General features: G+C 42.5%; 2 protein-coding genes across 3 annotated transcripts in view; both read left to right on the forward strand.

The window, feature by feature from the left end:
- The first annotated feature begins 2,171 nt into the window (after nucleotides 1-2,171).
- Nucleotides 2,172-5,120, forward strand: RIPPLY2 (ripply transcriptional repressor 2). The gene is made up of 3 exons (XM_040552131.1): nucleotides 2,172-2,572; nucleotides 2,692-2,756; nucleotides 4,410-5,120. The coding sequence occupies exons 1-3, from the start codon at nucleotides 2,399-2,401 to the stop codon at nucleotides 4,573-4,575; spliced, it is 405 nt and encodes a 134-aa protein (XP_040408065.1). The 5' UTR covers nucleotides 2,172-2,398; the 3' UTR covers nucleotides 4,576-5,120.
- Nucleotides 5,121-5,839: 719 nt separating this feature from the next.
- Nucleotides 5,840-23,322, forward strand: part of LOC121067514 (cytochrome b5 reductase 4) — a 34,593-nt gene continuing 17,110 nt past the window's right edge. The window contains exons 1-6 of one of the 2 annotated variants that reach the window (XM_040552129.1): nucleotides 5,840-5,984; nucleotides 7,140-7,293; nucleotides 9,968-10,068; nucleotides 12,212-12,296; nucleotides 15,926-15,967; nucleotides 22,389-22,443. In XM_040552129.1, coding sequence (XP_040408063.1) covers nucleotides 5,910-5,984; nucleotides 7,140-7,293; nucleotides 9,968-10,068; nucleotides 12,212-12,296; nucleotides 15,926-15,967; nucleotides 22,389-22,443 — 512 coding nt within the window. In that variant the 5' untranslated portion in view covers nucleotides 5,840-5,909. The remainder of the gene's footprint in view (nucleotides 5,985-7,139; nucleotides 7,294-9,967; nucleotides 10,069-12,211; nucleotides 12,297-15,925; nucleotides 15,968-22,388; nucleotides 22,444-23,322) is intronic. The other variant, XM_040552130.1, reaches the window with a different exon arrangement.

Below are 23,322 nucleotides of genomic sequence, written 5' to 3' on the forward strand. Positions count from 1 at the left end.
GAAACAACAAACATGACAAAAAATTAAATCAGTCTTTTATCCTTGTTTTAACATTTTTAGCCTATATTTCAAGGTCTGTTGGAATATGGCATAATATTGGGTTCTTTCTTTCCATGGTGTCAATGATAGTAAGTCATTATTGCAAATACAGACATTTGTATTTCTGTCAATAAACAGGACTGCATTACTAAACTGTAGGGCCAAGAAGAGTCATATAGTGTGAAAATATGCAGAGGGAACAACAGCTGCTAGTCGTTATTTTCTCCTTATCCTTTCAACACCTCTGTGTCAGCTTGTTTTTTAATGGGTAAATCACACTTTCTTCATAGGACATTTTCTCATTTTGGGCAGATACTAAAGAGAATTCTGAAACAACTAAGGGCCATTGGCCAAATACACATGTTTTTTTGTTGCTTTTACTGCACATGTTGATACCCACTTTTATGCTTTATCAAACAAATAATGCTGACATTGAGTTCTATTATTCTATTCTTGCTGCTAATATGACGGATGAGTGGATGTTTCTACTTTTCTTCTTTAGACAACAAACCGTGCCTCCATTCCTTCTTTTCTTGTACAGCCTGTGTTTTATTTCTCAAAAGAGAAATACCAACTACAGAAATTATTGCTCTCACTTCATCTAGGCAAAAGAAGAATCTGCCATCAGACGGCTTTGAAACATCTGTTTTACACTTCACATCTTCTGACAAAGTTTCACAGCAGCCATTTGGAAACAGAAAAAAATTAGATACAATCTTGCTTATGATGAACTTACTGCACTAGCTACCTCCCTCTAGTCTCTGCTTCTCCTAACTGCAGGATGAATATTTACAAGCAGTTTGAGCCTTTTGTTCACTCTTATTTTAGTTAATCTTACTTTAGGCCACAGTGAAAATGAGGTGGGAAAAAATGCAGACATCTACAAACATAACAGTGCAGTAAAATTATTCAGGAAATCTTATTCTTTTAAGCATTTGGCTTAACCCTAAGGTTCTAAGTTGGACTTTTCACTGTGAACTACATTTTCCTTTAATTACTTCTAAAGTTATAATCATTATGAACTTTTCCACGTGGTCAAATGGTATAAACCTCCAAAACGACAGAATACACCCGCTGCTCAAGGTGGAACGGATCACAGCATGCAAAAGCTTAAAAGCCTACACTGTTGCATCTATTTCTTTAATAGCAAGAGGCTGCTTTTCTTCAGAAAGACAATTCAGCCTACATCTGTTTTAGACTTAAAGACCTGAAAACATGCTACTGCCATAATTAATGACTACATTTCCCACAAAACTTCTAATGTGCAGCATTTTTACACAGGTACTGCTAATGCCATTTAGTGAGGTGGATTGTGCTGAAGACACCGTGGAGAAGGCACAAGTCACCTTCTATCTGTGGCTATCCTTAGGCAGTGCTAAGGTGGACACACTCCTTATGGCTAAGCTGAAAAAGGTACAATATTATTCCACAGGGTACAGTGCCTCAGACTGTAGCGTGAGCCTTTTAGTGGGCGATAAATTAACGGGGTTTGAAGCTCTCCTTCAGAACTAGGGCAGCTCCATCCCTCCAACCTGCCTGGCTTCCCCAGGGCTGGTACTACTGCTATTTACTAGCTCTTATATATGATCACTACTGTTGCTCACACGCATCAGTGACTGCAATCTTGTAAAGAGAATAAAAAAAAGGCGGGGGGGAGGGGGGGTGAAATAAAAAAGAGAAATAAAAACGAGTTCCCTCGGTACTGGGGAACACGGTACGAGTTTGGCATAAAACCTCGTGCATGTAGCAAGAGCATCTGATGCTGGCAGCCGTATAAAGTGCATATGAAAAAGAATAAAAGAAGGCACGTTTCCTCGATAAAAATACCCTATAAAAAGCCGCTGTGCTAGCTAAGGATGCTACCTCAGGGGGGACATGCCACGGGGAGTATCGGGAGGTGGCGGGGTAGGAAGCAAGGACCCCTGCAAGTGGCGTTTTCTCCAGCACCCCGGGGTGAAATTCCTCCGTGTCCGAGCACGGGGGACCCTTGGGGATAACAGATCAGGGTTTTAAGGCCAAGAGGCTGCCCTGGAGGCGGCGGGGCCGGGGCGATAACGCCCGGCGCCCCCACGCCTCGCCCCTCCCGCCGCCCCCCGTTCCCACAGGGACTCCCCCCGAGGCCGGGCAGCGGCCATGTGTCCTCTGGAGTGTGATTAACACCCCGTCGCCAAATCTCCCCCCCCTCGGGGCCATTTGGGGCATGCACGCGTCCGCGCTCCGCGTTTACACGGCGGCGCCTTTTTGTTGATGGCGCTGGCAGACGAGCCGGGGGAGGTGGGCTCCGCCGCCGCGGGGTATAAAAGCAGCCCAGGGCAGGGTGAGGAGTGGCGAGGCGGTGACAGGAGCTGTGTGGCGGAGCATGGAGGTCGGCGGGGTGCGCTGCGGCTGCCCCCGGGGCTTCTCGTCCCTCTCTTCCCCTTCGTCCCCCCCGCGCTGCCGCCGCCGCCATCACAGCGGCCCGGCCCTCACGGCCCTGCCCTCGCCCCGCAGCCCCGCGCCCTTCTGGAGGCCCTGGCTGCCCGGCCCCGCTGTGGTGAGTGGGGCGGCTCGGCTCGGCTCTGCGGGGAGCCCTGCCGTGCTGCCGGGAGCCGGGGTGGGGTGGCGGGGGCGCCGGGCCGGCCGCGGGGATGACCTCTGCTCTCTCGTCCCCAGCCTCGCAGCCCCTGCGGGCTGGCGCAAGGCTCCCGCAAGCTGGCGCAGTACGCGCACCCCGTCAGGTAAGTGCCTGCGGCCGGGCTGGCAGAGCGCTTCCCACCCTTTTTTTTTTGTTGTTGTTTTTATCCATGAGTAGGCGTTAAGGTAGCTTCTGGGTGGCTGGGGCTCTTCTCAGTGCTCTTCTGGCCGGCAGGCCCTTGTGCAGGTTGCCAGCACTTGTGGGTTTGCTTGATCTTCATGCTGTCAGCGTGCTTCTGTGGTGTGGGGCTTAGTCGCTCTGTAAGCTGTCAGGGTTTTGGGAGTTGTTCTGTTGGCTGAAGCACCCTGCTACTCATTTTTGTGCCCAGGGTTACAAAAGGTTGTGTGAGGGATAGTCCCTAGGCTGTCTTGGTGTGCCTGTATCTTCCCAGTGTAGGTGTGGGAGTGAGTGGCAGGAGGAGAGGGTATGAACCAAGCCAGCACTGCCAAGAGAAAAGCTCGTGTAACTGGTGCTTTAATGGTGACAGTAATGATGGTATCTGCACTGTCAGTCTGAGGAAAAAATGAATAAAACTTACAGTTGAATCTGTATTCAGAAGCACTAGTGGTTGTTGCAAGGTGCTTTGTGTTATTGCACAGGTAGTTCTTCCAGGTAAGATGCAGCTTTCTCCCAAATCTAGGGTCTCATCTGTCAAATACCGAAGCACAGGCTATTTAAGCAGTTATGCTGGCTGATTTCTGACACCGCTCCTGTGTATGAGTGAATGCTGCAGGGAGCACTGGGAGTGAGATGGTACAAAGCAAGTGTGCTTTGTGCTGCAGAGGAAGCCGTGTTCTGTTAAGCTGCAAGCTAGAAAGCATTTTTGTATTTGCTAGAAAACCCTCTACTTCTCTTCCTTAATGTATTTCTATTTTGAACAGTCTGTAGTCAGCATTTAATTATGTTGCATTGTGCAGTCTTTGAGCTCTGGGGACTTCCATTGTCTATTTCTTGCAGTTACTCCAAATAGTAAGCAAGAGGATATTAGTTGAGTCCTAAGCAAGATGCTGTTAGGAACAGCAGCATATATAAGCTGGAATAATATCACTAGCTGATAGCCCTTATAACATTTTATTATCAGCACTTTTTATGCTAATTTCTGGATACAGCATGGACTACTTTAAAATCTAGACCCAGGTGGCACCTTCTATAAGAAGTCAGTGGATAATTCTACTTGGACAGATAAGACTCTGTGGGGAAATATCAAGGCCTGATCCTCTTAGACTTGTTCTTTTCACCTCGAGACTTGTTTCAGACCACTGTAAACAACATCCAAGATTGACCATTACTAATAAAACTACTAATTTAATCCAAATATTTGGGGTATCCTGTTTGACACCCATTATATTCCCTAGGAATTGTTCTGGTGAGGGCAGTGCTATTTGGATTAGATCCCCATGAATACTGTTAATGAGGTACTGGAGTGGTAAATTTCAGATGTGGATCCTGGGCTTCAGAATAGTTTTGCTGCAATACTAGTGCTTTAAGGGCATTTTTCTTTCTTCAGATGAAAATACACGATCAAGAGAACACTTTTCTACTTAAATGTAAAGATTAGTTTCATGACCGAGCATGTGAGGGGAAAACTCTGTAGCAAAGCTTGTCTGTTAACAGAACTTCACTGCTGTCTCTTGTCTGTCAGCCTCCAAGTAGAACATAATAACAATAAGCAAATTGACCTGTATGCTTGTTTCAGACTATTTTGGCCCAAATCGAGGTGCTATGATTACTTATATCAGGAAGCTGAAGCACTTCTGAAAAACTTTCCAGTTCAAGCTACAATTTCCTTTTATGAAGACTCGGACAGTGAAGATGATGAAGATGACCTGGAACAAGACTCAAGAACAGAATCAGACTGCTGACTGCAAGAAAGGCCAACCAAGGATACTTATAAGATTTAATTTAAGCTTAATATAAAAATGTATTATAGTATTTTTAAAGATAATTTATTTGTATGTAAGTTATTCTTAATAAAATTGGAATGTTTTGTAACTTTATCTGACCCTCTTTCCTTTGTCTTAGTCCCTTCCTGCTTCTAGGCTGGGAGGGTATTGATTAGTATTTTTTTTGTTTGAGGTCCAGTATTTTTTAGACTATGAACTTGGACATCAATATTATGAGTGGAGAACTGTGGCTTCTTTTTAAGTGCTCTGGTCTTGTAGCTTCCTCAGAACTTGAGGAAACAAGGAAGGCTTTGCTCTGTGCCCCATGTGGAAGCTTGTCAAGGAATCGGATTAAATATTCTAATGCTGTGTTGTTATGAAGGATTTTCTAACATGGAAAAGAAACAGTATAGCTGCTTTTGAGATGCAGAGGGGATTCCAAATCCTACTTGTTATGGTTATTCAGTTTAGTCTTTATTTTTATGAAGGGGTTTGTCTTAAGTCATTCTTGTTCTCTCATTTAAGCTGTATTGTTACTAAATTGGGTTTATGTGGCAAGAGTGGTAGCAGGGGGGCTGTAGGTGTGGCCTCTGTGAGCAGAGCCCAGTAGCTGCCCCATGTCAGATCAGAGACAGCTCCATAAGGGACCTGCCTCTAGCCAGAGCCAAGCCAGGGAGTGATGCTGGGTGGGCCTCTGGGAGAGCAGATTTAAGGAGGGGGAAGAAACTGTTGTGTGACAGCAGCTGGGAGAGTGAGGAGGGAGAAGCAGCCCTGCAGACCCCAGGGTCAGTGCAGCAGGAGGTGCTCCAGGCACGCAGCAGCAGTTCCCCTGCGGCCTGTGGAGAGGCCCCTGGTGGAGCAGGCTGTCCCCCTGCAGCCCACGGGTCCCACACGGAGCAGATCTCCACGCTGCAGCCCCCCCGGTGGAGGAGCCCCCGGTGGAGCAGGTGGATGTGGCCTGGAGGAGGCTGCGGCCCATGGAGAGCCCCCGCAGGAGCAGGCCCCGGGCCGGAGCTGCAGCCCGTGGAGAGGAGCCCACGCAGGAGCAGGGGGTCTGGGGGGAGCTGCCGCCCGTGGGGGACCCGTGCTGGAGCACTTTGCTCCTGGGGGATGGACGCCGTGGTATGGAGCCGTGTGGGAGCAGTTCTTGAGGAGCTGCCACAACGCCAACCCCTCACCCCAAACGCCCGCACCGAGCCCGTCCCCGCCCCAGCGCTGCCCGCCCCGTCCCGCTAACACCGCCCCGGCCCGGCCCTGCGCCTGCGCCCTGCCGCGGCTCTCCCCGCCCGCCGGGGCTCGCGGGGCCGGGCAGGATGCTGAACGTGCCGCCGGGGGCCTTCCCGGCGCCCAGCTCCCAGCAGCGGGTGGCTGCGGGAGGCCGAGCCAAGGTAGGGAGCGGGGAGCAGGGAGCGGGCTCGGGCACGGCCGGGGCCTCCCCCCGGCGGCACGGCTCGGCTCGGCTCGGTCCCGGGGCTGCGGGCCCAGCGCCGGGCTGGGCCGCGGGGCTGCGAGCTGCCGCCCCGGCGGCCTCCACTGCCGGTCGGGTCCCCGCTGAGGTTCAGCCCGGCAGGGCTCGTCCTGCCGCCCCCCTTCGGGCTGCTCCGAGCCCTAAAGGAGGAAGGAGAGGTGGTGACAGCGGCCCCGGCTCAGCTGCGTAGCTGGAAAATGCCTCCTGCTTCTCCTTTTAAAGGCTGCCGGTGGTAAAACCCTTCCTGTGCAGCCTTTCCAGGTCACAGCCATTTTCCTCTCTTGAGGAGACATGGCCTTTTCAGCTCGGAATTACTGTGTGTAACTGCTGGTTGTGTTTCTGAGGGCACTTGGTCTCTGTGGGCCTCGCTTGGAAAGCCAGCTCGATAAGTTTGGGACCCAAACTGTTAGACCCACGCAGCATTGCATGACTTGTGCCCGTGCTCTCTTAGCTCTTCTCATTTCTGATCTTCCTGCAGTTTTGTAAGACCACAATTCTTTGTCCTTGTTCTCCACTGTTAGTATTTGGAGCAAAGGGGTGATCTTTTCTCTGATCCTGCTGGAAAGGAAGGTGATAGAAATCCTTAAGGTCTTGTTCTGCCTCTGTCCCTGGTAAGCTAGTAGATCTCTCCCCTACCTTTCTCTGGGTGAGACTTCCAGTTGCTGTAGGGTTTGCATGTAGTCTTCTTGAATGCGGTGGAGGTGAACTTTCCAACATTTTCCTACCTAGCCATGATTTTCAAATGTCCCTTCTTTGTTGCTCATAGGTTTCCAGACCATAACCCAAATGACACTGATAAAACATTTTACCACCGCAGGAAGACTAGGGACCTGAAGTTTGCTTTGGGAAGAGTTGTCTAAACATTTGATGTTTGAGAATTCCCTTGCTTGGGTTATGAGATAGGAAGCTTCCTTAAGCAGCCTTACTGCTGTGTAGGGCTCCAAAATGTCAGTAAAGGTTATGGGTTGTGTTATTTCTTGTTTTTCCCATCTTCCTTGGGAGCTTAGAAAAGTGTGTTGAATGGCTTTTTCTTCCCTGAGAGCTTAATAATATTGGTGCATTTGTTATTTTTCAGGTACCTCTAAAACCAGGAAGGAGCCTTATGGATTGGATTCGATTAACTAAAAGTGGGAAGGACTTGACAGGATTAAAGGGGAGGCTAATTGAAGTGACTGAAGATGAGCTTGCCAAACACAACAAAAAGGAGGACTGCTGGATATGTATAAGAGGTTGGTTGCTCTGATGGTGCTTCTGCATTTTTTGTTTAACCTCTCTGCTGTACTTATAACTAAACGGCAAACAAGCAACAAAACAAGGTGATGCCTCAGGCAACAAGGGTTCATCAAGAATAAGATGCTGAAGATGCTGACTTGTACTTACAGTCTTCAGTCCTGGAGTGTTAATTATCCTTAGCAGCTGAAGAGTTTTGCTTTAAGGCATCTAGAGACATAAAAATATATTTAAAAGATGTTTAGATCTGTAGGATGGTCTTTGAGAAATAAGCATATGTAGGCCCATGTACTACTTCAGAACAATTTTAGAAAGGTGAGTGACAATTGCTATACAGAGCAATTGTTGCTTGTATCTGGCATAGCAAATATCTGTGGTAATTGACAATGCTGTTTGTTATTACTTTTATGAAATTTTAGCTCAAAAGTTGGAATTACTACGTGGTGTACAATGACAGTGTGCTAAAGGTGGTTTGGAGCAATAGCCCTGTCTAGAAGAGTATTTTGTGTACTGAAGATGAAGTTCCTAGTTGTCTTTAGAGAAAGTAGGAAAATACTTGCTCTACAGTTTAATCATTTAGAGGCTAAAATGCATTAATATTGCTTTAAATTTGCTATGAGATAACACTTCTATGAAAATAGATTAAGAAGATCAGAATGGCTAATGTGACTGCCTCTAGGAAGAGTGTTTCATGTTACTGCTAACTTCTTTGATCTGATAAGAAATTTAACATAATGTCATCTCTGAACTCCAGCAAAGTTAAGCTAAGAAGTTCTTTACAAAGGTGACCCTTGTTGTCGGGTCAAAAAGGGGGGTGAGAGTGAAAGTACGAGTAAAATGTCCTTCAGTGCTAGCTTTTCAGCAAAATAATAGCATTGTTAATGCTCCGTGTACTGCTTTTGCACATAATAGCAAAGCTATAGTGGGAGGAGAGCTAAAGAAAGCCTCTTTACTGTAAAGGTTTGTTTGTATCCTTTTCAAAAAAAACACACATTTACTACTGAGGGCAGAATCATCACTTAAAAATGCCTCAGTTTTGTTTTTAATCTCTTACTCTCCCTAGATTGCATCTCTGAGGCTTCTTTTTACAAGAACTCCATTACACTGCTTCTGTATCTGTCTCTAATTTTTCCCATCTCCACCTTTTTGTTGTTCTGGAACTACTAAAGAAAATAAAAGCAGCATAACTGAGAATCCTGATAGACTACCTGTAGATCTGATATGAAGACAAGTAGTAAAATAACACCATTGTGGAAAAGCTAAATGAAGTCTTTGCATTGGTGTAGTTAAGCTGTGCTTCTCTAGGAAAGAGCAGAAATTGAGAGGAACATGAAAAAGAAAATCAGGAGCTAACTGTTCAAAAACCAGTAGGTTGTTCATCAGACAGCTGTCATATAGGGTGCAAGTATATATAATGGGATGGCAGGGGGCGTAAAAAAAGTGTGAAGGGTATACAAATGAGACTTCTTTTGCTTGTGCAAGTCAGATGGTAAATTGAACGTTTGTCTAATATTCAGGAGTTCCTAACCGTTTGGATTTTCCGTAGTGTGTTTTCTTGTGTGCAGTAATCAATGCTGCACACAAGATGGCACAGTGGATACATCCGTCAGAAGATCAGGTCTGTAAAATGCAAAAGTCCTTTCTTTGTCCAGGAGGGGTCTTACAAACTAGGATTGTCCCAAGTACGTGTCTCCCCCAAGCCAGTGCTGAATGCCTACCTCTTTCTCTGAAGTAATGTATTTTTTTTTTAAATGTGTTACAGACTTATTACGTAAACACTGGTACAGTTCCACTTCTGGTAGCTTCCTGTTTTGATAATGTTGTATTTCTTGAAATATTTTGCTGGGTAGACCTGTGATAGTTCTGCAAGAGCAGCAATGTGTCTGGAGTTAAATCTGTAGTTAAATGTTTATAGCAGCATTCTCCAAGCTCGAATTACTCTGGTTGCATAGCAACACTAATTAGACTTCATTATTTCAGACCTATGAAGCATTTTTTTATCTCACGAGAATTACTAAGTGTAATACTTGCTTAGAAAGAATGCTGAGTCCTTTTATTGGGGCAGATTTGTTACAAGTGTTATCAGCCTTTAATGAGCATAGAGTATGTTTAGTTTTTTATATTGCTGAATCTGTACAATGGAAGTTTTGCTGCTGATGGTGGCAGTTTTGCTTTGGAGAAGACAGCTTCTTCCCATAGGCATTTTATGCCATAGGTGATGGGTGGCAGGGAAACCACTGTGACAGCACATCAGTGGTAATTTAATTGGAAGGGATAGCAAAAACAATTCTGTGCACTAACTGGCTCAATTTCATGTCTCTGTTTAAATTGGCCTCTGGCTCTCGTACCCCTTAACTAGACTGTAACACCTTCAGGTGTTTGTTTTGTTCAACTCTTAACTGTGCACGTTTTTGCTAGGTGTTCACTGGGATAAGTGGAACGGCACTGTAGAATTGACACCTCTATTTAATAAGATATGTCTTGGGCACTATTAGGTTGTGTAACTTCTGTTTCTGGTTTTGGAAAGCCGTGCTGTTTGTTCTGAAGATGTCTGTTGCTTGACATTACACTGTGTAACATACACAAACCTTTCCACAGGTTTTGAAGCTGGGAGAGTAGTTGCAGTGGTTGTGGAAATGTTACTCATCATTTTTTGTATTCTGTTTTTTGCAGGACTTGTATATAATGTCACACCGTACATGGAATATCATCCTGGTGGCGAGGATGAACTAATGAAAGCAGCAGGAACTGATGGTACAGATCTTTTTGATCAGGTGAGAACAACTGGCAGCACATGGCACTTGCTCACTAAAAGGTATATTGAAAAAATGCATGTTTTCTGATTCTTTTAGAGCATTCCAGTGGAAATGGTGATTTAAACCTTTTGAAGTCTAAGGGAAGGTAGCGGGTTACTGTTTGGAATTCCACTTACCTGTGCTGAAAGAGGCATGTAATTTAAATTTTGTATCAAAAAACAAAAATGAAAATGTCCCTTTATGCTGTTGAGATTATGCTTCAATTTGACCATTTTATTAAATTTATTTTTTAGCAGAAATAGCAATTAAACTTGCAACAACTTGAGATACTACTTCCTTAATAAATTGCTACATTCACTAACTGCTGTCAGTTGAGAAGCATTTTCTTCTCAGACAACTTTTTTTGACAAATACGTGCAGTATTCTTTTGTCTGCTAACTTGGTTACTGCGTTATCAGCAAACAAAGTACTAAGAAAAAGTGTTGGGACTGCTCCTAACTGATTGTGAACAAATCACAAAATGACAGTTGGTCTCTTCTTTGTTCCCCATTTCTTTAAATGTTTTGAAAAGACTGAAAAGAAAAGGTCTGCAAAATGGGTGTCCTTTCTGTAAGGAATTGCTTGCAAATCTTGTGTTGTAAAAGATGATTCATTGAGTTGGTATTTTTTAGAAACAAACATTATGCTAAAAACCTTGGCTCGCAAGTTTTTCCTGAGAAAGTGGGAAAGAGCAGAAAGGAAATTTCCTCTGTTTCTGAGAGGAAATTGTTAGAGCTTTATATTTCTTGTATCACTGTATGTTATGCCTTTACTTAGAAAATGTGCTTAGCAATGAATGTAAATAAAGGAAAGATGAGATGATATTTTTAACTTTGTTATCTTCGGTTAATCCTTTCACAAATGAAGTCTTGGATTTGGGCATAATTCTCTGTTGGTCACAGAGCTGCTCTGGTTTACAGAAATTTGTATTTTTCTCTCGTGCAAGTACATACAGTATGAAATTGTGGCCTGAAATTCTGTAGCTGGAGCACTGTCAAATATTGCATGGTAATACTCAGAAACAGGAATCTTGGCAGCAGAAATATTACCAGAAACCCATCAAATTGTTACCAAGTTCAGATACATACTTGTACATTTTTGTTAGTTTGTTTTGTCATGAGAGTGGAAAACAGTGGTCGGATCTTTAAAACAACCAGTTCACCTCTTCGTTTCTGGGTCATGTCTTTCCTGTTCTGGAGACATTTCTGTTGTTATCCCCTCTGCTTTAGCATTCTGTGTCTGTCAGATGCTGATTTATTTAAGACTTTGGTTGGTTGCTAGTGTTAAATATCTGAAAAATGTAACTGTTGTTCAAATTATTCATTTCTTTACATTATCTGTGTAAAAGGCAGCTACAAGTTGTGGACTACCTTATCTTGTCTGCTTAGCTTGTCAAGTTTGAAGTTTCTGTTTTTAAATCTTTATGTACCATTTAAATTTGTCATGCTGCACTCCATTTCCTTTTCTCTTCTTGCGGTGTTGTCCTGAATGCCCTATCAGAACTGGCTTTTCTGCCATCCATTTTCTATGGAACTTCTTCAGTTCTGGTCTGTAAAGCTAGTGCTTTTTCTTCCCTTTGACTTCCTAAAATAGATAATTTCCCAATAATTCAGTGATTGTCAGACAGAAACAGAAATACACCAACTTCATAGGAGGTGTTGATGTGTCTAAACTACTATGATCTATCTTTGGTTCCCTCATCAGCCTCTTTCCCCATGTTTGTGTCTAAACAAGGCTAGTTTCCTTTGTGGTAAGGACAAGTTCTGTTAATTATATAGCACGCATCATAAAAACACACTTCTGAAATCTTTCTTGCAGCTCAAGGTTGTGATGTTCAGATACTGCAAAACATAACCTGGATAAATTAAACTACTGTCACATTCAGAGTCCTTTTTTTTTTTTTTTGGTTGTTTTTAAGGACATGTTATCTGTAGTAGTGGTGATAAATAAGTACTGAAAATTTGAGAAATTGTTGTCTGGGTAAATAACAGAAAACAAAATAAAACCCTACAAAATGAATGATGTTAGCCACTGTGGAAGAATGGTCTTTGTATTTTAGTACATAGAGCAAGCAACGTAGTAAGAATTACAAATGTTGTGAAAACCAATTTTGTTAATATAGGTTCATCGTTGGGTCAATTATGAATCGATGCTGAAGGAATGTCTTGTTGGGAGAATGGCTTTCAAGCCTATTGCTGCTCCAAAAGGTGAGGGTTTTTAGAATGAAATAATTTCTAATATGCTTCATTCCAAAGTTGTGAATAAAAGTTGTGAGAAATCCTGAATTGTCGTATTTACAAGGATAGTCTGTATTCTGACATAGAGACGAAGGCTGTTGCATGTATTCAGTCTTTTAATAGTGTGTGCCTGAAGATGAAACTGTTTTATAAATGAAGACTTTTATACATAATGTACTGCTAATTTTTGTCTATTGTTCTAAGTCATCAGAAAACAGACGTGTGTGTGTGTGTGTGTGTATATATATATATATATATATATAATTTTTTTCTCCCAAGGATTGCTCTTTCTTCTTCAGGTCTTGGGGGGGCAAACTCTCACGTGAAGCCCTCTGATGTGATTTAGAACATCTTGAAATAAAAGTCAGTATTTTCATTCTGGTGATTTCAGCACCAGACATAGGTCTTAAAAGTTGCATGTGAATACAGTTTATGGACAGTTATCCTTTCCAGAACACTTTACTGAGTCTGCTAGAGTTTGAATTTACTTAGAGAAAAAAATTGCTGGTACAACAGACTCTTCTGAGCCAGGACAGCAAGAGATGTAGCATATTGTCCTAAAATGCTGGTGGTGGTTTTGAAAGACTCAAGTGTTTGTTTTGGTTTGTAGGTCACAGTGAAAAATCACAGTATCTTGAAACCAGACACTGAATGGAGGCCCTTAGCAGATCTGCTCTGAAAGCATGACAGAATTACTGTTTACAACTATTTTTCTCAGATTCTGTGGCATCCTGTAGTTCACAAATTCAGCCATCTCTTTCAGCTCTTCAACTTCTGACAAGGGGCATGATGCACTTGCTCAGCACACAGATCACTTTGCCAAGCAGTTAGGTTGAGTTTGGCTGTTTGTGAAGGTGGGAAGAGGATTTTTACATCTCTGTGTTGCTAGGTAGCTAATGCCATTGTAGAGTTTTTAAGCTGAGTGCTGCAATGTATGGAGACACCTTGACAGTGTAACAGCTTCATAGAGTTGAGGTGTTACGGGGAAGTTACTGCCACTTTGTCAGCTGAGCTAGAAATTTAAAAATAAACCTGACTTTTACTGATCTCCTTAGTCTGACTTTTCTGCAACTGGAGGGAATTTTTGTGACAGCAAGTCAGTAAAGAAATAAACATATCTTTTTCCTGCCAGCTATGACAGTCCATTTTCTGCTGTTTACTTTTTCTCTGCTTTCTGCTCTAGTAGGACTGCTTTATACACTTTGCTGTAGTAAAACTTGCAAGTTAAAGGTTACCAGCTGTATGGAAGTGGTTTGGTTGCCTGTGTCTCTTTTGGCCTTTTAAGGCTTGAAATGTTTTATTTTATTAACGAAGAATACAACTGATTAGCCTGTATTTGCTGAAATTCTTCCTAGCAAAATTCTCAATGTACACTGTGATTTGTGGTGGGTTCTGTATCCTCGTTTACGTGGTGAATTATCAAAAACATGATTGACCAGCTTCACTATCAGACAGTGATACTTCTTATCTTGTGTCCTTCCAGAAAACTGTATTTGGCAAAGTTTTGGTCTGAAAATAGAAGAACAAAACACAGTTAAGGTGCATATCTTTGCATATAGGATTAAATGAGCCCATATGTATGGAGGGATGAGAGGACTTCAAATAACAGCCTAATTTGCTTTTTCTTCATGGCAGAGGGTGAGCTTTTGGCATTAGGGCAATCATATGATGAGAGTAAGTCAGATGTAGGTTTGTTGGGGCATTGCTGGAAGATTTGTGATTGTTTAGCTTAGTTTTGTTTCCTATGTTCTGGATTTTCTTTGGAAGATAGTACAATTATTTATTCACTGAAATTTTTAAGGAAGCTGAAGCTTATTCTTGCGTACACAACTAGCAGGAGATTCTGAAATGCCCCTTCTTTAATGTTACAGAGCAGTGGAGCTGTGCACTGAAATGTGTAGTGTTTGTACTTGCTGAGAAGGCCTGGGCAGTAACTAGAGTAGTAATCAGGCATGCAAGAGATTTATTATTTCAGTTATCTCCCTTCTCCTTTTATCTTCCGCAACAAAGGGCAATAATTCCTTTATCTTCTTTATCTATTCCTCTTCCTCACAGCTTTAAGCTTTTCACCATCATTTTGCTTGCCTTTCCTTCAGAGTACTCAGCTGTAAACATCAGCACAGACGTTGCTTTTGTACCTTTTACTATTGCTGATGTTTCTCACAGACATACGTAAGTATGTGCCTGTATGTAACTTCACTGGTACCATAACTTGGGAGTTGGAATGCATGTGTTTGTTTGTATTGAGTCAAGGAGATGAGACTGGGAACTATAGTATGATCCAAGGAAGAGAGAAGTAGGGCTCTGTCTTGGAAATGCCTCTAACAATTGTCCTCAAATCTGCAAATGCCTGTTTCAGTGCAGTGTATTAAAATGTAGTGAAATGAGAAAATACTTCTGAACTCAAACAATTCCCTTTAATCATAAATGAGATTTTGTGACTTGCCTATACTGGCAGAAAGCTTGAAGAGGTGTATAGCAGAATATACAGAGAAATACAACGTAAAACAAAGGCTTTGAGCGAACGCGCCTGTTCATCCCATGGAGTGTTTTCACCTCGCAGTGGTACAATGTGAAAGACTCTGATAAGGGCAATTCTTGATCAGCTCTGAAGTCCTTTTGCAATACTCTATGCTTGGCAGATTGTTCCAGGAACCTTTTATTTATTGCTGTTGTACTGGCATTTTCCCTCTAATACTGGCTGCTGTGATGGAGAGCAGTGGGAGAGGCTCAGAAGCCCATAATAAAGGGAGATTAATATAACTCATCTTTTTTGCCTTCATGAAAGGGAGCAGGAAGATCAGATTGGATGCTCCCACTTCCCCAGATCTTGCGAATATAAAAGGGGTCTTTATACTGGGAAAATTTGAGATATGCTTACAGATAAGGCAGAAGCGGCTTGGGTACATCCAGAGGACAAGAAGAAAGATAAGTGGTCAAGAGACACTATGCCTTTGCCCTTGAGATGAGCACCATATGTATGAATTGACACTATGTTTTCATCTACTTGGTCTTTATCTGCTTTTTTTCTTCTAGTATTTTTTGTTGTTGTTGTTTGGAGGTCCTTGCAGCATACTGTGGGTATAATGAAAAGTTCAGATGATAACTTGTCAAATAAAGCTGCTTGACAGAATGAGCTTAAAGGAAGATTTTCCTTTTCCTGGGTTTCTGCCAAAGATTGGATTTAGATAGTTGTAGGTCAGATTCAGTGTCTACTATGTGTTGTCTTGAGACAAGTGTCTTTCAAAGTCTGACAGACTTAGCGAGCTTCTTGGCTATCAAGCTTATAATTGCACAAGATAATCTGTGCTGTTTGTTTTGAAGAACCAGAGAAGTTCTTATGTTTCCTACCCTTTAGTGCTGTGCAACTTTTGTCATTTTAAACTTTTTTTTTTTTAATTACACATAATATTTTGGAATGGTAATCAGTGCTGCATTTAATTCTGCTGACTTGATATCTGAAGCACCCTGGTCAATCTTTTAATGTTTTGGAAGATTTATTTGGAGAGCCTTACTTTGGCTTATTTTTTTAGTATGATGTGTGCAAGTACTGTGCTGCAACTTCTTACTGTCGTGCTCCTTTTTCTTAATGCTTGTAGACATTTCTTCTATCCTGTCTGAAGAGAAGAAACAGGTTAATGGTAAGTATTCACCTGGGGCAAGGTGGGGAGTGAATCTTAAGCTTACCTGAGTATTATTTAATGCATGATGCTTATCCAGGCTTCTCTGTCTTTACATTTGAATTTGATGTTGAGGCCGTAGTGATCTTTGGGAATTATGGAAGGCAAAATCCTAATCAGGCATTGCAAATTCAGTGAATAAAAGTGTTAGAAGATGGCTGTGCAGTAGTATAGAAAAGGGAGATATGGGATGGACAAGCTTTCTACTTGAGAAGGTAAATCAGAAATAACTGTGTGCTATTGAAATGTGCCACTGCAAAAGTGCCAGGCTTTTTAATCCTCAGTATCAGAAATGCTAGGTGGCCCTGCAGCTGGAGTAGCAGAGATGTGACAAAAACTTGGGTAACACACAGAATTAAATTTGTCACTGGAAAACGAATTGAAATGGAGGTGTATTAGTTGAGCACAGCGTGACTGAACTACTTGAGGTGTAACTGTGGGAATGATGTAGCTCCAAGAGGAGCAAATGAAGTCCTGTGGTATATGAGGAGGATGACAGTAGTCCTTGTAGAGATGGGGAAGTATTCAGGCTTTGCACAAGCTTTCACCGAGCCCTCCTTGATCACTGGGGGTTGCTTTGGTTGCTAGTGATTGAGAACTGTGTGTTTGATTTTGATCTTTTTAGGGAAAAGTTATGGAGTGATTAGTCATCTTGGTATAAGAGGCTGCCTAAAATAATACAGCTTATGAAGTCCAATCAGATGAGGTGTGATGGGGGAGTGTTGGTGGAGGAAATAAGATGAATACCTATGAAGGGAAGCAATACCCTTTGTGCTGAAGGCTTACCTTTTAGCATGAAAGTGTATAAATTGGTCATGGAAAAGTCTAGGCTGAATCTTAGGAAAAGGAGCCTGGAACAGTCAAATTTTGGAATGGCAGGAGGAGCAGAAACTGAGATACGACTGGAGATAGAGCCAGAGAAGCTCTCATGGTGGTGTGCCCCCAAGTCCAGGCATGGTTAGAGGAAACATATTCATTGATGCTTTGTCAGATGAATTTGAATCTTGTTTTCTTGTGTTCTCATGCTGTCTTTCTTGCCATCCTCTTGTGTTCTGTGAATGTTGTATTTGACTTTTAATAAAAGGCAGTTTACTTCTCAGTATGCACAAGCTTGAGCTACACAATAATGCCTACAAGTAAATATACGCCGTATAAAAGTAAGCAAGACTGATTTTATCTGTTCCTGTCTTGCTATATAGCCTTGTAGGATGTTAAGCTAAACTTTGTGACAGGGTTTTCTGCCTGACTTCTGGAACGAACAAGTTGGAATGTATCAATCTTGCTTTGAAGGGCAGGGAGAATTAGAAAACAAATTTTGCTTTATTTTATCAGAATTATATCAATTGGCAGCAGTTAGTAGTCATTAAATATACCATAAGTATTTTGATTCAAGTAGAAGACTAACTGTAGCATCTATTTCAGTGTTCATCTCCTCGGTTATGTTTGTTCATGAAATCCTTACTTTTTTGTGCTTGCCTAGCTGTCTGGAGCTTTCCTACGTTTCTTTCATGTTCACAGTAGATGCAGATAAAGAATAATAAGCAGTACTCCTTCTTTCTTCCTGTCTTGCTTCCCCTTGTGCTCCCAAAAATAACTTTTGTCTAGATTATGTGACTTGTCAAGAGATGTAGGAAATTATTCTGATTGTGTTTTCCAGTGAAACTGCCTGATTTTGAAATTGCCTGATACTGATGCTTGCTTCTTGTATTCAGTTTACCTGTTTGGCAAGACTTTTTCCAAAGTAGGAAAGGTCAGTTCCTGGGGTTTTTGCACTGACTTTGACTGTCGTGGGCATACTTATTTTACCTTCTAAGAGGTTTGTTGTATTCAGTTGCTGTGTCTCAGCGTAAACTTAAGCTCTTGTAAACTTAAATCAAACAGACTAGAAATAAGCAGCGCTGTCTGACATGTGGAAAAAGGAGCCTACATGGGCACCAATTTTTTATTTTGTTTTAATTTTTTTTAGGAAGTTGTGGGCACTAGTGAAGACATTTTTGTTGTATTGATCTGAAATAAATAAATGATTATTGTGTAGTATGCTCAGATCAATCAAATATATCCTTGATTTTTGTGAACATCAATTCTGTATAATGTAAGGGACAATGAAAGCTGAAGTTTCCAGAATATATTACTCATGATAACAGTCTCAAAGGTGGATGTGCTCCTGGACATCTCTTCATGTATGAGTTTCAAACAAAAGACACCAACATTTCAAAACACTGCCATTCCCAAGGCATACTTGAAAACTTCCTATTTGTTTGAAAGCAAGTTAGCATCAAGCACATACTTTAAAAATGATCTTCCCAACCTCGCACCTTCAAGCTAAACTGAATTTATTTTGTACCCAAACTATTAAGATGAAAATTTCTGTAATATTAATGGTAAAATAAATGACTTTGGCAGTTCTGCCATCTGAAAACAAGCTGGTGTTTGAGTATAAATGCATCAGAACTTGAAAATACATATGGCATAGAAGAGGGTGATGGGAGGAGAGTTTGAGTTAGGGCTTCAAGTACAGAAACCTAAATCTCATGGTTCAACCAGCTGGAATTCTTTAGTGTAAGTAATATAGGCATTCCTATTTTTTTAATAATATTTGGAGTTTATAAATATGGATTGGGCTTGTTCTGGGCCTTCAAAGAACAAAGAAAACAATAGATACGGAAAGTTTTCACCGAATTCTAAAGTAATTTAGGCTAGAACAAACATCTGGAGCTAGTTTGGTACACTCCCCTTGCTCATAGCAGGGTGAACTTTGATGCTAGATCAGTGTGCACATGATCAGCCCCATGATCATGGGAAGGGAAGAGGTTTGTGGTGGTATTTTGTTTGTTTTGTTTTTCAATAATATAAACAATTTTCCTCAATGCTACTTGTCTGTTGCTTTCAGCTGTTTCCCTCTGTGAAGAGTCTGGCTATCTTTTCTGTACTTCTTCCTCCCCACCCCCTTTTCTTTAGGTAGTTGAAGATCGCACTGAAACTTGTCCCTTAGCCGTTTCTTCTGCAGGCTGAAAAAGCCCAGTTCCCCCAGCCTCCTCTCATATATTTTGTGCTCCGACTGCTGACCATCTCTGTGGCCCTTCCCTGGACTCACTTGTGCATATTAATGACTGCCCGCACTGGGGAGCCAAAACTGGACCCAGTACTCCAGCTGTGGTCCCACAATTGCTGAACAGAGAGGAAGAATCACTTTCCTCAAGCTGATTGCTATGCTTTTGCTGAGGATACAATTGGCTTTCATTGCCAAAAGGGTGTAGTATCTGTCCTGGCTCCTGCTGTCTGTTAGGTCCCCAGGAAGTTTTCTGCAAAGCTGCTTTCTATCCAGCCAGGCACCCAGCCCGTTTTGTTATATAAGATTATTTTGTCCCAGGTGCAAAACTCTGCATTTGCTTTTGAGCTTCATGCAGCTTTTGGCAGCCTATTTCAGGGTCCCTTTGAATTGTAGCCATGACCTTTAGTGTTTCAACTGCTTTCACTGATTTGTTATCATCTACATAATTCCTGACAGTGGGACAGGGCGTGTGCTTCATGCTGCTAATCAGGATGTTGAACAGCCCTGGCATACCCTAGGGAATGCCAGCTCTAATTAGCCAGCAGTTGGACTTCGTATTGTTGACAGCACCTTTTGTAACTGGCTGCTCTGCTAATGCTCTGTCCAGATCTTAGTCCACCTAGCAAACTCTCCAGTGTGGTTGCAAGGAGAACCTGAGAGAGACTATCAGTAGCCTTCCTATCTGATCTCTGTGGGATTTTGCCAGCAAGTTCACTCAACACGCTGAAGTTTGCTTTCATGAGGTGCAGAGGTGCTTGCTTCTCTCAGTATCTTAAACACCTTCATTTCCTATCTGCTGTCAGCCTTTGGATTCACATCCAATTCTTTGCTATTTATGACCACTGGGATCAGTGGGGTCTTAATTGGGTCTTTGATCACCTGAATCATTCTCTTTTTATTACAATGTGATTTCTTGTTTTCACTTAGAACGTTACAGTATTTCAGAATAATTCAAAATTAACTTGGTTTGTGAGAATGTCCTGTCTTATTCTGGCTGTTTGTATATTTCTGTTGCCCCGCAAAAGCATACAGGAGTGTGTATGATCATAAATTTCTCTTATCCATAGAGACCAGTATAAGCGTATAGTATATGTCTCTGTTGTGGTTTAACACCACTAGGTACTCAGGCACCACACAGCCACTCTCTTGCTCCCCCTCCTCAAACGAACAGGGGTAGAAAATGTAATTGAAAACGGCTCGAGGGTTGAGATAAGGACAAGGAAATTGCAAATCAATTATTCTCATGGGCAAAACAGGCGCAGTGTAGAGAAGATAAATTTCATTTATTGACAGTTGGTAATAGTAGAGAGGTATGAGACCTAAGAGCAAACTAAAACCACCTTCTCTCCATCCACCTTCTTGCACCCCTTCCCCCGAAAAGTGCAGGGGAGTGGGGGCTGTGGTCAGTCCCTGATGCTTCATCCTCTCCACAGGATGCCGTCCTTCCTGAACTGAGCCTGTGGGGGCTGCTCACAGGCAGCAGCTCTTCAAGAACTGCTCCCACACGGCTCCGTACCACGGGGTCCATCCATCCCCCAGGAGCAAACTGCTCCAGCACGGGTCCCCCACGGGCGGCAGCTCCCCCCAGACCCCCTGCTCCTGCGTGGGCTCCTCTCCACGGGCTGCAGCTCTGGCCCGGGGCCTGCTCCTGCGGGGGCTCTCCATGGGCCGCAGCCTCCTCCAGGCCACATCCACCTGCTCCACCGGGGGCTCCTCCACCGGGGGGCTGCAGCGTGGAGATCTGCTCCATGTGGGACCCGTGGGCTGCAGGGGGACAGCCTGCTCCACCAGGGGCCTCTCCACAGGCTGCAGGGGAACTGCTGCTGCGTGCCTGGAGCACCTCCTGCCCTCCTTCTGCACTGACCTGGGGTCTGCAGGGCTGGTTCTTGCTCCTCACTCTCTCCCAGCTGCTGTTGCACAGCAGTTGTTTTTTTTCCCTTCCTTCAATCTGCCCTCCCAGAGGCCCACCCAGCATTGCTCCCTGGCTCAGCTCTGGCCAGCGGTGGGTCCCTTTTGGAGCTGGCTGGAGCTGGCCGTGATCTGATATGGGGCAGCTGCTGGGTTCTGCTCACAGAGGCCATCCCTTCAACCAAAACCTTGCTATTTTAGTCCAATATAGTTCCTGAAAAAGACTTAGCCTTTGAAAAAGCTTTTATCATGAGATGATTGGTTTTCTTTTGCAATGATCTGACTGTTCTGTCATTTAGCTTCCTTGGCAGCTGCAGATGGTGTGTCCATAGGGGTAATTAGAAAAAAGAATAAGTAGTTCCAGCATGTATTAATTGTTTTGGGTTAATTCCCCATCTGGACAGTTTATAGTTCTGGCAGATTGGGTTAGACCAGAATGGTCCTCTTTGTTTTATCTACATCCCACATAGCAAAGCCATATAATTCTTGTGTTTAAACTTATAGTCTAACTACAAAACTTAATTGGCCTATAAAAGATAATTCATGTGTGAATTCTCATTTTCTTAGATCATTATTTTATTCGTAGCCTTTTTAGTTTTCCCAGGTCTGCCTTTGAATGTACTTGAAGCCAGTTCCAGCTGTCCAGCACTTACCAACTGTTACCTTAGACTTCTGCCTAACCATTGTCCAGTGAAATTGCTGCTATCTGTGGTGTTACAAATCATATTAAATTCAAGCCTGTGCAGCATCTTCTATCTGATTTTATTTAGCTTCCTTGTATTGAAATTGATGAAGGATTGCAACTGCTTTAACCTGTTATCTGTGCCTAAATTGTTGCCAGATAGGTTGTTTCCATTTAGTTAGATTAGTCCAATTGACTTTTGCGAAGGCTGACCAAATATTGTATCCAAGCAAAGGCTTTTTTCAGGTTTTCATGTTGTTTAATAATTAAAGCAAGTAGCTGAATTCTGTGAAAATCCTTAGCAAAGCACAAAGTAGAGCAATGTAGGCTGAACAAATAGTTCTGTTAAATTTATTCAGATAATGTTTTTTTCTGCTTTGCTATCACAAAGTATAAAAGCACAAGCTAATACCTACTGAAATGGAGACCAACTTACATGTACCAGGAAGCCTGCATGCACAGGTTCTGTGGTATATGGAACTCAATTTCTGAAACAGAACTTCATGTTCTAGGAGCCTCCTTTCCAGGAGTGAGTGCTGAATAATAGCAAAATTTTAAGAAGTGCATGAATACTTCCAGCAATCCTGTGGAAAGAAAATACCATATATTGAGAAGGGGTATTTTGCATATGAAATACTTATTTTTATATATACATATATAAATATACATATCTTTTTTTATGGTTTTTATTAAATGAGTGTCACAGCACGTGTCACATGATGACTTTCTGCCCTTTGTAGGTATGGTTTCTGAGAAGAACGTACCAGCTGCTTCTGCTAGAGATTTAACTCCAAGGTAAGCTTTTATCTTTCATTCTTTTACACATTCTGTTTAATAACTCTATGCAGTTCTTAGTAAATGAAGGCAACTTTTTACATGTTTAGATCTCAGTGTTTTGGCTAAAGGAGTATGTATCATAACTTTCCTACTTATAAGAGGATGGTAGAGGTTCAGGTTTAAACAACTTGCCAGAGGTCATACTGACCTTACAAGCAGATCATAACGTATGTTTCTTGGCTTGGTCTGCTGGTTTCTAACACTTTTACTGCCCTGCATTACATATAAACGTATGGTTTATTTTCACTGGCTCCTCAGCCTTACTTCTTGAGAAAACTGCTGGGAAGTGATTCCAACTGGGCTGATTACTTTTTTTTGACTTGAGTTATTTGTCTGTGAAAGTATGAGTTGGCATGCCTTGGAAAAGTGCCTCATTTCAGGCTGGAATGCTTTAAGATGTAATAGTGCTATCCAGGTTTCTGCAATTTGCAAATGTAAAACAAAGCAGACCCTAAAAAAACACTGTGATATGTCTGCTATTGTCACTAAGGTATCATTCTACTCCATTATTCCTTGAGCCCTCAAGGTTCAGTTTCTGACTTTGCATCAAAATCTCCTGTGAATGGGTAATCTCTGGACTAGTTACATGCAACCATCCCTTCTTTATGGGTCCAAGAGGTTCAAACAGTAGACAGAAGTAGTTAGGTAACGGGGAAGGGAGAAGACAGTAGTAATGTAGATGGGAGGGGTTACCTTGTGGTGATAGAGTTGACTTGGACTGGGATTGCAGCTTCATGATGCTGGAGTCAGGTCAGAACTGTAGGTGTCACACAGTGGAGAGCCAGGAGTAAGATAGTCAGATGGATAGACCCCATGAAAACGGGAAGAGAAAGGAAA

This window comes from Cygnus olor, chromosome 3, assembly GCF_009769625.2.
Source record: "Cygnus olor isolate bCygOlo1 chromosome 3, bCygOlo1.pri.v2, whole genome shotgun sequence".
Taxonomy (NCBI): Eukaryota; Metazoa; Chordata; class Aves; order Anseriformes; family Anatidae; genus Cygnus; species Cygnus olor.